Source organism: Ursus arctos, unplaced genomic scaffold, assembly GCF_023065955.2.
Source record: "Ursus arctos isolate Adak ecotype North America unplaced genomic scaffold, UrsArc2.0 scaffold_4, whole genome shotgun sequence".
NCBI lineage: Eukaryota > Metazoa > Chordata > Mammalia > Carnivora > Ursidae > Ursus > Ursus arctos.
Window position 1 is genome coordinate 32,068,017 of NW_026623056.1, and position 14,479 is coordinate 32,082,495.

General features: G+C 36.4%; 1 protein-coding gene across 1 annotated transcript in view; it reads right to left on the bottom strand.

Annotated features, from left to right (window-relative positions):
- Positions 1 to 14,479, bottom strand: part of STXBP5L (syntaxin binding protein 5L) — a 425,975-nt gene that overhangs the window by 277,297 nt on the left and 134,199 nt on the right. Inside the window, exon 5 of the mRNA XM_044382469.2 lies at positions 6,747 to 6,847. Coding sequence (XP_044238404.1) covers positions 6,747 to 6,847 — 101 coding nt within the window. The remainder of the gene's footprint in view (positions 1 to 6,746; positions 6,848 to 14,479) is intronic.

The following is a 14,479-nucleotide window of genomic DNA, read 5'->3' on the forward strand; positions in this document are numbered from 1 at the left end:
GATGTGGAGAAAGGGGATCCCTCCTACATTGTTGTTGGGAATGCAGGTTGGTGCAGCCACTCTGGAAAACAGTGTGGAGGTCCCTTAAAAAGTTAAAAATTGAGCTACCCTATGACCCAGCCATTGCACTACTGGGTATTTACCCCAAAGATACAGACGTAGTGAAGAGAAGGGCCATATGCACCCCAATGTTCATAGCAGCATTGTCCACAATAGCTAAATCGTGGAAGGAGCCGAGATGCCCTTCAACAGATGACTGGATTAAGAAGTCGTGGTCCATATATACAATGGAATATTACACAGCTATCAGAAGGAATGAATTCTCAACATTTGCTGCAACATGGACAGCACTGGAGGAGATAATGCTAAGTGAAATAAGTCAAGCAGAGTAAGACAATTATCATATGATTTCTCTCATCTATGGAACATAAGAAATAGGATGATTGGTAGGGGAAGAAAGGGATAAAGAAAGGGGGGGTAATCAAAAGGGGGAATGAAACATGACAGACTATGGACTCTGAGAAACAAACTGAGGGCCTCAGAGGGGAGGGGGGTGGAGGAATGGGATAGACCAGTGATGGGTAGTAAGGAGGGCACGTATTGCATGGTGCACTGGGTGTTATACGCAACTAATGAATCATCGAACTTTACATTGGAAACCGGGGATGTACTGTATGGTGACTAACATAATATAATAAAAAATCATTAAAAAAAATAAAATAAAGAGTACATTTATGATGAGCACTGATTAATAAAAAAAACACTGATGAAAAAAATTGAAGACAACACAAACCAATGGAAAGATATTCTGTGCTCTGAGTAGAAGAACAAATACTATTAAAAGATCCATGTGAGCCAAAGCAATCTACACATTTAATGCAATCTCTGTATTAAAATACCAAAAGCACTTTTCAGAGAACTAGAACAAATAACACTAAAATTTGTATGGAACCACAAAACACCTTACATAGCCAAAGCAATCTTGAAAGAAAAACAGAACTGGATATATCACAATTCCAGACGTCAAGTTATATTACAAACCTGTAGTAATCAAAACAGTATGGTACTGACACAAAAACAGACACAAAGATCAATGGAACAGAAAAGAAAACACAGAAATAAACCCACAGTCATATGGTCAAGTAATCTTTGAAAAAGGAGCAAAGTATATACAATAAGGGAAAAACAGTCTCTTCAAAAAATGATGTTGGGAGACCTGGACAGCTACATGCGAAAAAATAAAACTGCACTACTTTCTTATACCATACACAAAAATAAACTCAAAATGGATTAAAGACCTAAATGTGAGACCTGAAACCATACAAATCCTAGAAGAGAGAAAAGGCAGAAATTTGACATCAGCCATGGCAACATTTTTCTAGATATTTCTCCTAAAGCAAGGGTAATAAAAGCAAAAATAAACTATTGGAACTTAATCAAAATAAAATGCTTCTGCAAAGCAAACAATCAACAAAACTAAAGGGCAACCTACAGAATGGGAGAAGATAATTGCAAATGACATATCCAATAAAGGGTCAGTATCTAAAATATAAAAAACCTGATACAACTCAACACCCCAAAATGGGCAGAAATTATGAATAGACATTTCTCCAAAGAAGAAGAGGGCCAACAGATACATGAAAAGATACTCAACATCACTCATCATCAGGGAAATACAAATCAAAATTACAATGAGATATCACCTCATACCTGTCAGAATGGCTAAAATCAACAACACAATAAACAAAAGGTGTTTGTGAAGATGTGGAGAAAGGGAACACTTGTGCACTGTTGGTGGGAATGCAAACTGGTGCAGCCACTGTGGGAAATGGTATGAAGGCTCCTCAAAGAGTTAAAAATAGAACTATCCTATGATCCAGTAATCACACAACTGGGTATTTACCCAAAGTAGACAAATATACTAACTCAAAAGGATACATGTACCCCCATGGTTTTAAGGAGCATTATCTACAATAGCCAAATTAAGGAAATAGCCCATGTCTATCAATTAATGAATGGATAAAGAATATGTGGTGTGTGTGTGTGTATGTGTTTGTATATATACATACTATGGAATAGTATTCAGCCATAAAAAGGGATGAAATCTTGTGATTTGCAACAACATGGATGGAGCTAGAGTATTATGCTAAGCAAATTAAGTCAGTCATGAAAATAAATATATGATTTCACTTGTATATGGAATTTAAGAAACAAAACAAATGAGCAAGGGGAAAAAGAGAGAGAGAGAGAAACTAAGAAACAGACTCTTAACCATAGAGCATAAACTGCTGGTTACCAAAGGGGAGGTAGGAGTGGGGATGGGTAAAATAGGAGATGTGTATTAAGAAGTCACTTGTTGTGATGAGAACTGGGTGATGTATGGAATTGTTGAATCACTAATTGTACACCTGAAATGAATATTACACTGTATGTTAACTATACTGGAATTAAAAAAAAGTTTATGACTAAACCTAACAAAAATGTGGAAGACCTCAGAGAAATTTATAAATGTTATTTAGAGAAATCAAAGAAGACTTAAGGAAATGGAGGGATATAACATATACCATGTTCACTGGTTGAATGATTCAATGTTGTCATTGTGAATGACAATGAATCAATATTGCCATCCCCCATCATCATGGGATATGTCAGTTCTCTTCAAACTAATCTACAGATTAAAAGTATTTTTTTCTTATTGATTGTGTAATTGGAGGTTTGAACCTCTTAATCCCATTTACCTGTTTTGCCCACCACCCCCTACCCTGGCAACCACCAGTTTGTTCTATTTATAAGTCTATTTGTTTTGTTTTATTTTGTTTTGTTTTAGATATTACATGTAAATGCTATCATATGGTATTTATCTTTCTCTGTCTGATTTATTTCATTTAACATATACCCTCTAGGTCCATCCATGCTATCACAAATGGTAAGATTTCATTATTTTTTTATGGATCAGTAATATTCTAGTGTGTATACACACACACACACACACACACACACACACACACACACACACACATACAGATACCACATCTTAACCCATTCATCTATTGATGGACACTGAGGTTTCTTCCAAACCTTGGCTGTTATAAATACTGCAATGAACATGAGTCCATATATCTTTTCAAATTAGTATTTCTAATCAAAATCACAGCAAATGTGTTTGTGGAATTTGACAAGTTATTTCTAAAATTTAAGTGGAAATACAAAAGTTAAGTTTAAGCAAGAGAATTAAAGTAGAATGGTTAATGAAATTGAAGAATATTCACTAAATTGAATACTACATAACAATGAAAGTAATAAACTATAGCTACTTGTAATGTGGATGAAATTTATAAATATAACATTGAGCAAAAGAAGCCAAACACAAACAAGAATTTATGTATGATATCATTAGTGTAATTTTCCAAACAACAGGCAAAACTAATCTACAGTGTTTTAAATCAGGATAGTATTACATCTGGGGGTTAGATAGTGATTGAAAGCTAAAACGGGGGTTTCTGTGGGTCTAGTAATTTTCTGTTTCTTGATTTTTGTGTTTGTTACATGGGTAGATTATTTTATGGTGTACACTTAACATTTACACTGGGGTTTTTTTAGTGGGTTTTTTTTTAAGATTTTATTTTTAAGTTATCTCTATACACAACGTGGGGCTCGAACCCATAACCCTGAGATCAAGAGTTGCATATTCCACCAACTGAGCCAGCCAGGCACCTCTACACAGTTTCTTGATTTAGTAACATTTACACACACACCAAAGAGAAAAAGAAAATAAGGAAGCTTTTTATATACTGCTAAGGAATGATCTTTAGAATAAATTACAAAGAGAATGAAACAAGGTACAAAACTGCATAACATGCTATAATTTGTGTAACAGAAATATATATATTCATATTTGCTTATATATATATCAGGTAAAAAATTATGTTACATATAAGTGCCTTTATGTGTACATAATAAATCTCTGGAAAGATACAGTAAATTAATAGGTAACACTGCTTGTCTCCATTGATGGGGACTAAGTGCCCAAAGAAGAGGAGTGGAAGATAAATCCTTCACTGTATATACAACTTACATCTTTTGAATGTCAAACCAGGTAGATATGTTAATTATTCAAGAAAATTTAAAAATAAACATAATGCAAATTACCTATATGAAGCAATAGTATATTTTAAATTGGGGTTATAAACTTCCCCAAAAGCCAACTCTGACAGATGAAGTTTGCTAGATAATTTCATAAATTATAGGGTTCTTAAACTATTCCTTCCCTGCAGGTTAGTTAATATTCCTTGGAAGTACTCTGATGATATCAATTAGCAGAACACCACAGATAGAAAAAATAAGCTCTGATATAATAAGTACAAATAAGTTAATGTCTTTATGTCATAGTCTACCTATCGAATTTTAATTGAAAACCAAATAAAAGAAGTCTATGCTTTTCCCATTATACAATTTATGATCAGTGATAGCAAGGACTATTAACATGGCGAAAATATGAATGTCTTATTTTATTCATTTTTAGATCATGCAACACAGAAATCAAAAGTTGTTCTTCCATATTTAGCTTTAAAATCAGATATGAAAGGAATCCAAGGATCATTTACCAGAAGCAGCTGAAATATCTAAACCTATTTCTCAACAGTTACTGCCTTCAAAGATTATAAGACTAAAGGTTGAAGGTGCTTATAAAAAAAATAAATGAAAACCTAAAATGTATAGCACAAACTATATAAATTAAATATATATATATGGCACAAACATAAGGATATATAGAAATTTACATAGTTCTGGCTAATGTAAGAAGGCTTAGAGTTCCAAAAGATGTTTAGTTAAATTCTCTTTTACAGACCTAAGCTTCCATTCACCATACCTTTAAAAATATTTCCACCCTTCAGTAAATTTTGATAGTTAACAATTATTTAACTTCAAGATAATGATTATTTTCAAATTCAAGATAATGAATTTATCTTTGTCAAAAGATAGATATCATATTTTTGTAAGCATTAAAATAAGCAATGCCTACAAAATTCTATCATTCTATGATATGTCCAAAAACTGTCAGCTTGGTCTTTTATGTTGGTAACAGGTAAATCTACATCAATTGAGATAATAAAATTATAACTGAAAATCATCACCATCAATTGTTTCTTTCCTCCACCCCACAAAGGGCCATAAAAGGGGCCAGAACATTTCCTTCAACATTCCAACTGTGAGGGTGAAAAACCTATTTTGTCCATCTACACAGAAGTGTAGGGCCAGATGTACTCAAATCATTGAAACAAACAAACAAAAATCTTACAAGCAGAGAAAGAGATAAAATCAATATGTCGATATCCGAGTAGGTAATATTTTTAGTGATAAAAAACAGGGATAGTATAACAACTCTTAACTGATTTTTAATTTTTTAATATCCTGAAATTTCTGTTGCATTACTTACTTTAAAATGTAAGATAATATAACCAAAATTAGATTTAATCTAAATAAATTCTATCTAGTTTTAGCAGACATCTAAAATATAAATTCCCTCCTCTCAAAATACACTAGATATAATAAAAATTTCCATTGACGCTGAATCCTAAAATACTGTAGACATAATACTCAAATATTACTCAGAATATTGAAGGCTAATGATTTAAATAGTACAGTATGCACACAAGTAAAAAAAGAAAAACTTCAGGTAAATAAAAGAATGTCTGCATAACTGCCATCCTTTTTTCTCACATACTTATAAAAACAGATTTACTTCTTTAAACTCTGTCCATATGCTGACAATCCCTTATTAAACTATTACCATTCAACAAAATAAAATAAGCACTACCTTGAGTTCTTAGCAGTGACTGCCTGCCTCCATTATTCACCTACCTCAATTTGAATAGTACTTGCTAATCTGTGTAAATTTACTTCTCAGGGGTTTCTTTTTCTTTCATTAACATCAAATTTTCCTGTGATGGCCCTTCTCATTCACTGCAAAGAGTTAAATTGTTTTCCAAATAATAAACAAATATCAGGTTATTTTTCAGTTGAATTACAGACAGGTAATGAAATACAAATTTTACTTATCTCCAGGTGGATTATCAGTTGAGTAGATGTAAATTATGTTCTAGGTCTAATTGACACCAACATTAGAAACATTAAAGTTTGGTAGTTTGTACAAATAAAATCTAGTAACTTCTCCTATATCCATTCATTTAATTTTCTCTTTCTGATTACTAATATTTCATTCTAAAATGGGGGAATCTAAATTCTCATCAAATTTCCATCTTGGAAAACATTAAGCTTGTATGTGTAGTATTGCTTAACTCTTAGTACCAACATTTTTCGAATCTAAAACTTTTGTTTCAGGGATTTTCTTCATGTTAAAATATTTAAGCAAAAGAGTTTAGTGTAGGACATAACGGCCATGATCAAAAGGTGTAAAAAAACATTTTGTATTTACTTCACTTTTAAATTTTAGGTCTGAGTTTTCAGCACCGTGGCCTTAGGGAAAGAAAAATGCATCACTGCTGCTGTGCCAGTTTATAGCAAGAACAGAAATGTTAGAAGTTCCCCATTAGATGATTGAATCTAATCGATTATGAATGTTCTATGAATTTTCTATGAAAATGAGTTACTATAAAAGCAAGCATTATTTCTAGATATTAAGATTGAGATTCTGAAAAAAACTAGTCTTTTGAAAGTTAACCTTAAACTTCTCAGGAAACACTTTTCTCATACATCAAGAAATTGTTTAATTCAGACATTCTTACCGTTCTCGGTTAAATTTAAGAGAATGAAGAATAGCTGGCCTTTTTTGTCTAAGATTCCACAAATGAAGGGTGTCATCTGAACTTGCACTAACCAAAGCACCCTGAAAACAAAAAAGAAGACAAACTGAGTGACTTCCTTAGAGTTTTTTGTTAAGCAAAAACAACAAGCTAATGTACTGAATTTTTCACTACTTGAAGAGTTATTTGTATCTATAAAACCTGGAAATATAAGGAAAAACAATTGTATATACTTAGGAAGGCTAAGAATGCTAAGTAGAAAGCAAGTGAACTACTACATATATTGGTATGAATGACTAGCTCAAGGAATATGCATTTGCCACTAGAGAGAAATAATTACTGTAAGCATCATTAGAACTATTAAGGATTTTTGTATTTTCTTTGGGAAAAACTAAGTTTAATTTTCTTGTCTCTAATATTCACACACATACTATGTAGCTTCCAGAAAAGAAAATATTCAACCCAGTTTTAAAATTGCAATCTGGTCATAAAAAAATTCACCATTTGCAAGGATTTTCTGTACAGTTGGAAAGTATATATTCTATCTAAAAAGTATATTTGGTATAATTTATTTTCAATAAGTAACTTGTTTCAAGAAGCTTCATCTATGGGGAACGAGGGTGGCTCAGTCGGTTAAATGTCTGCCTTTGGCTTAGGTCATGATCCAAGGCCCCAGGTCAGCTCCCTGCACAGCAGGGAGTCTGCTTCTCCCTCTCCCTCTGCCTCTGCCTCTGCCCCTCTGCCCTCCACTCAACCGCCCCCTCTCTCTCTCTCAAACAAATAAAATCTTAAAAAAAAAAAAAAAGCAGCTTCATCTATGATAAAAGAAAACATCTTTAATAAAAGAAAATGCTTCTCCAGCTAGAAGTCAGTATAACTACAAAAATAATACCAATTTTTTTTTCATTACATCCAAATACAGATGAATTATATTTCAAAAACAATAGGATGTTTTCTACCTCTTAATATGGCAGACACCACAAGGGCAGAAAACTAGTGGCCATGTATGATTTCATACATAAATATGTTTAAACTATTTACTTGAGTTAAGTAAGGACAACTTAAACTATGTCAGGACTTTTACTATTACGAGTTTCCCAGCTAAAAATGCCAATCCTTGCCCTATGACGAAGTCTGAAGGTAATCTAGAGTACTGAATGTGTTCTTTATTTTTTAATAATGTTTTTTTATTATATTATGTTAGTCACCATACAGTACATCCCTAGTTTTTTTATATAAAGTTCCATGATTCATTACTTGCGTATAACACCCAGTGCACCATGCAATATGTGCCCTTCTTAACACCCATCACCAGCCTATCCCATTCCCCCACCCCCCTCCCCTCTGAAGCCCTCAGTTTGTTTCCCAGAGTCCATAGTCTCTCATGGTTCATTCCCCCTTCTGTTTACCCCCCCTTTCCTCTTCCCTTTCTCCTCCTACGGATCTTCATACTTCTTATGTTCCATAAATGAGTGAAACCATATGATAATTGTCTTTCTCTGCTTGACTTATTTCGCTTAGCTTATCTCCTCCAGTCCCGTCCATGCTGCAGCAATTGTTGAGAAATCATTCTTTCTGATGGCTGAGTAATATTCCATTGTATATATGGACCACATCTTCTTAATCCAGTCATCTGTTGAAGGGCATCTCGGCTCCTTCCATGTTTAGCTATTGTGGACAATGCTGCTATGAACATTGGGGTGCATAAGGCCCTTCTCTTCACTACGTCTGTATCTTTGGGGTAAATACCCAGTAGTACAATGGCTGGATCATAGGGTAGTTCAATTTTTAACCTTTTAATGGATCTCCACACTGTTTTCTAAAGTGGCTGTACCAAGTTGCATTCCCACCAACATGTAGGAGGGATCCCCTTTCTCCACATCCTCTCCAACATTTGTTGTTTCCTGCCTTGTCAACTTTTGCCATTCTAAATGGTGTAAGGTGGTATCTCAATGTGGTTTTGATGTGAATTTCCCTTATGGCTAATGATGTTGAACATTTTTTCATGTGTCTGTTAGCCATTTGTATGTCTTCATTGGAAAAGTGTCTGTTCATATCTTCTGCCCATTTTTTGATTTGTTTATTTGTTTCTTGAGTATGGAGTTTGAGACGTTCTTTGTAGATCTTGGATACCAGCCTTTTATCTGTAGTGTCATTTGCAAATATATTCTCCCATTCCGTGGGCTGCCTCTTAGTTTTTTTGACTGTTTCCTTGGTTGTGCAGAAGCTTATTATCTTGATGAAGTCCCAAAAGTTCATTTTTTCTTTTGTTTCTCTTACCTTTGGAGATGTGTCATGAAAAAAGTTGCTGTGGCTGACGTCGAAGAGGTTGCAGCCTATGTTCTCCTCTAGGATTTTGATGGATTCCTGTCTCACATCGAGGTCTTTCATCCATTTGGAGTTTATCGTTGTGTATGGTGTGAGAGATTGGTCAAGTGTCATTCTTTTGCATGTAGCTGTCCAATTTTCCCAGCACCATTTATTGAAGAGACTGTCTTTTTTCCACTGGATGTTTTTTCCTGCTTTGTCAAAGATTAGTTGCCCAAAGAGCCGAGGGTCAATTTCTGGGTTCTCTATTCTATTCCATTGGTCTATGTGTCTATTTTTGTGCCAGTACCATCCTGTTTTTGTGATCACAGCTTTGTAGTAGAGCTTGAAACCCAGTAACGTGATGCCCACAGCTTTGTTTTTCCATTTCAACAATTCCTTGGTGATTCTGGGCCTTTTCTGGTTCCATACAATTTTAAGGGCTGTTTTTTCCAGTTCTTTGATAAATGTCATTGGTATTTTGATCGGGATGGCATTGAAAGTGTAGATTGCTCTGGGTAGCATAGACATTTTAACTATATTAATTCTTCTGATCCATGAGCATGGAATATTTTTCCATCTTTTTGTGTCTTCTTCAATGTCTTTTAAGAGTGATTTGTAGTTTCTAGAATACAGATCATTTACATCTCTGGTGAAGTTAATTCCGAGATAATGTATGATTTTTGGTGGTATTGTAAATGGAATGGATTCCCTAATTTCTCTTTCTTCAGTCTCATTGTTCATGTATAGAAATGCAACTGATTTCTGAGCATTGATTTTGTATCCCGCCACATTACTGAAATGCTCTATAACTTCTAGTAGTTTCGGGGTGGATTCTTTTGGGTTTTCCATATAGAGTATCATGTCATCTGCGAAGAGAGACAGTTTGACTTCTTCTTTGCCGATTTGGATACCTTTTATCTCTTTTTGTTGTCTGATTGCTGTTGCAAGGACTACTAGTACTATGTTGAATAATTATGGCGAGAGTGGGTATCCTTGTTATGTTCCTGATCTTAAGGGAAAGGCTTCCAGCTTTTCCCCATTGAGAATGATATTTGCTGTAGGCTTTTCATAGATGGTTTTTATGAAATTGAGGAATGTACCCTCTACCCCTCACTCCGAAGGGTTTTAATCAGGAAAGGATGCTGTATTTTGCCAAATACTTTTTCTGCATCTATTGGGAGGGTCATATGGTACTTGACTCTTTTCTTATTGATATGATCTATCACACTGATTGATTTGCATTGCATGTTGAACCACGCTTGAATCCCAGGGATGAATCCCACTTGGTTGTGATGGATAATCCTTTTAATGTACTGTTGGATCCTATTAGCTAGGATCTTGTTGAGAATTTTGGCATCCATATTCATCAGGGATATCAGTCTGTAATTCTCCATTTTGATGGGGTCTTTGCCTGGTTTGGGGATCAAGGTAATAATACTGGCCTCATAGAATGAGTTTGGTAGTTTTCCTTCTGTTTCTACTTCTTGAAACAGCTTCAGGAGAATAGCTCTTATTTTCTTTGAATGTTTGGTAGAATTCCCTGGGGAATCTGTCAGGCCCTGGACTCTTGTTTTTGGGGAGGTTTTTGATCACTGCTTCAATCTCTTCATAATTAATCGGTCTGTTTAAATAATCAATTTCTTCCTGTTTCAGTCTTGGTAGTTTACAGGTTTCCAGGAAGGCATCCATTTTTTCTGGGTTGTTTAAATTATTAGCATAAAGCTGTTGATAAAAGTTTCTAATAATCCTTCCAATATCATTGGTGTTGGTTGTGACCTCTCCCCTTTCATTCATAATTTAATTAATTTGGGTCCTTTCTCTATTCTTTTGAATAAGTCTGGCCAGTGGCTTATCGATCTTATTGATTCTTTCAAAGAACCAGCTTCTACTTCTGTTGATCTGCTCTACTGTGCTCCTGGTTTCTAATTCATTGATCTCTGCTCTAATCTTGATCAACTGCTTTCTTGTGGTGGGTTAGGCCTGTTCTTCTATTCCAGCTCCAGCTTCTTGAGGTGAGAATATAAAAACTGCATTTTAGATTTTTCTGTTCTTTTGAGTGAGGCTTGGATGGCTATGTATTTCCCCCTTAGGACCACCTTTGCAGTGTCCCATAGGTTTTGGACTGTTTTGTTTTCATTCTCATTGGTCTCCATAAATTGTTTAATTTGATTTTTAATTTCCTGGTTTATCCAATCATTCTTGAGCAGGATGGTTCTTAGTTTCCAAGTGTTTGAGTTTCTTCCAAATTTTTCCTTGTGATTGAGTTCCAATTTCAAAGCATTGTGGTCTGAGAATATGCAGGGAATAATTTCAGTCTTTTGGTATCGGTTGAGACCTGTTTTGTGACCCAGAATATGGTCTATTCTGCAGAACGTTTCATGTGCATTTGAAAAGAATGAGTATTCTGTTGTTCTGGGGTGTAGTGTTCTATATATATCTGTGAGGTCCTTCTGATCTAGTATGTCTTTCAAAGCTCTTGTTTCTTTGTTGATTTTCTGCTTAGGTGATCTGTCTATTGCTGATAGTGGAGTGTTGAGGTCCCCTACTATTAACATATTTTTATCTATATGTCTCTTTATTCTGGTTAAGCGTTGGCTTGTGTATCTAGCTGCTCCCCTGTTGGGGATGTAGATATTTATAATTGTCATATCCACTTGTTGGATACATCCTTTAAGAATAATATAGTGTCCTTCTGTATCTCTAACTACAGTCTTTAGTTTAAAATCTAATCTGTCTGATATGAGAATTGCTACCCCAGCTTTCTTTTGAGGTCCATTAGCATGAAAAATGATTTTCCAACCCTTCACTTTCAGTCTGGATGTATCTTTAGTTTCAAAATGAGTCTTTTGTAGACAGCAAATGGATGGGTCATGTCTTTTTATCCAATCTGCAACCCTGTGTTGTTTTATGGGAGCATTTAGGCCATTCACATTGAGAGTGATTATTGAGAGATATAATTTTAATGATGTCATGTTTCCTGTGAAGTCTTTGTTTCTATAGATTGTGACTTTCTGTTCTGTATCACTCTTGGGGCCTTTTTACTTTTATAAAAAAAAAAAAAAACCCTTAATATCTCCTGTAGGGCTGGTTTCTTGGTTACGAAATTGGTCAGTGTCTGGCGATCTTGGAAGGTCCTTATCCCTCCATCAATTCTGAATGACAGCCTTGCTGGATAAGGGATCCTTGGCTGCATGTTTTTTTCGGACAGAGCTTTAAAAATGCCCTGCCAACCCTTTCTCTCATTCCAGGTCTCTGTAGACAGGTCTGACATAATTCTGATATTTTTGCCTCTGTACGTGAGAAATTTTTTCGCCCTGGCCTCTTTCAATACTGTATCCGTGGATCTAATATTTGCGAATTGCACTATGACGTGATGTGGCATAGGTTTGTTGTGGTTGAACTTGGGAGGGGTCCTCTCTGCCTCTTGGATGTGAATGCTTGTTTCCTTTGCCAGATTAGGGAAGTTTTCAGCTACAATTTGTTCAAATATCTCTTCTAGACCTCTCTCTTTCTACACCCTTCCAGGGATCCCAATGATTCTGACATTGGAACGTTTCATTGAGTCAGTAATCTCCCGTAACCTATGTTCTTGAGATTGGATTTTTTTGAGCCAAGTTTTTGTTTTAACCTTCTCTTCTACCATCCCATCCTCCAATTCACTGATTCATTCCTCTGCCTCATTTACCCTGGATGTCAGAGCATCTAGTTTTGCCTGCATTTGATTCATAGCATTTTTAATTTCTGCTAGATTCATTCTCATTTCCGCCCTTAGAGATTCTCTTTTCTCGTTAATATTTTCATTAACATTTTTTTCAAGTCTACACATCATCTTGACCATTGTTACTCTGAACTCCATTTCTGATAATTTGATTATATTCATATCCATCAGTTGTGTGGCAGAGGCCACAGACTCATTATCTCTTCTTTGCTGGGGGGCATTTCTCCTTCTCGTCATTCTAATGAGAGGTTGCGGGGTTGTCCAGATCCCAAATTGTTGACCAGGACCCAGGCAGTGTGCACTTTTAATAGGGACCTTAGGGATGTGGGTTTCTTGATTTTTCAGCCTGCCTTCTGGGGGAGAGGCATGCTGCGCTGATATTCAGGCAACCCCGTTTGGGTAGAGTCTTCCTGTCCCCTGCAATGGGGTATGGGGATGGGCACAATGTGAGCTGGTATTTCCGAGCTTTTGTTCTCTGGCGGCTTTCCCTGGTGGTTTTCTGTGGCTCCTCTGAGAGTCAGAGCAGGAGTGGCTGAATCCTAGCCTCTGTCTCAGAACAGAGAGATCACTGTCTGTTCTCCACTGAGCTCTCTTAGCCTCTTTAACTCTGTTTCTGTTGGTGCTGCTAAAAACCCTGTAGTGTCCCAGGTTGTGCACCCCACAGTCGGTGTCCCAGCCCTCATTTCCAGGGCTGGCATGTCTCTGTCCTTTGTGTTTCTAACACTGCCAGCTGCCCCGGTTGCTGCACGCGCTCCCAAGCTCTCTGTTTCAGTGTGGTTCGTGCTCACTCCGGAGCTCTGGTTTTCGGTCAGCTCTCACGCATGCACTCCTGAATTCCTGGTATCAGTCCAGTTCCAATGAGTGCTCCAGAGCCCCGGTTGTCAGTCTGGACACGCGCCTGCTCCCGAGCTCCTGGCTCCGGTCTAGTTCCAGTGAGCGCTCCAGAGCTCCGTATTTCAGTCTGGTCGCACGCATGTTCCCAGGCTCACAGTCTCAGTCTGCTCTCTCACGGGTGTGGGTCCGTGAGTCCAGCCCACTCCCCAGTGCAGATGGCTACCGCTGCCCAGCACCCAAGCACGGTGGCTCCCTCCCCCTTCCGTTTATCTTCCGATATCTGTGCGCGGATTCACGGCTCCCCACTTCGTACCTCAATACTCAGCGCTGGAGATGTTCATTTGTAGAGATCCAGATGTATCTTCCTGTGTCTCAGGCTGATTCCGTGGGTTTTCAGGATGGTCTGGCACATATCCAGCTCAACTCAGGAGACTGGTTGAAAAAGGGGACCCCTACTCCTCCGCCATCTTAACACCCTATTCCTGAATGTGTTCTTTAGAAGAGATCTTGCAGAATCATGGTATCCTAATATACCCAAAATTCTTTTCATATTTTCCAAAGTAATCTGTTACAAGTAACCTTTCATGGTTTATAATATCAACTGCAGATATAAAATGATTATCCCATTTAGATGATCAGATATAGTTATACTGAAATTCCTAGGATTTATTTCTTCTTTAGGAATTAAAGGAGAGAAGATAGAAACTGTTACAGAAGACCATTTAGACAAAAATGCTCATGTATCCTATCATGCTTCTCTTCATATTGTGTACCTGTGATTTTAGGCTCAGAAAATAGCTTTTAAAACACAAATCATGATCCAAGAGTATATCCATTAAAATTTGTTAAAAAG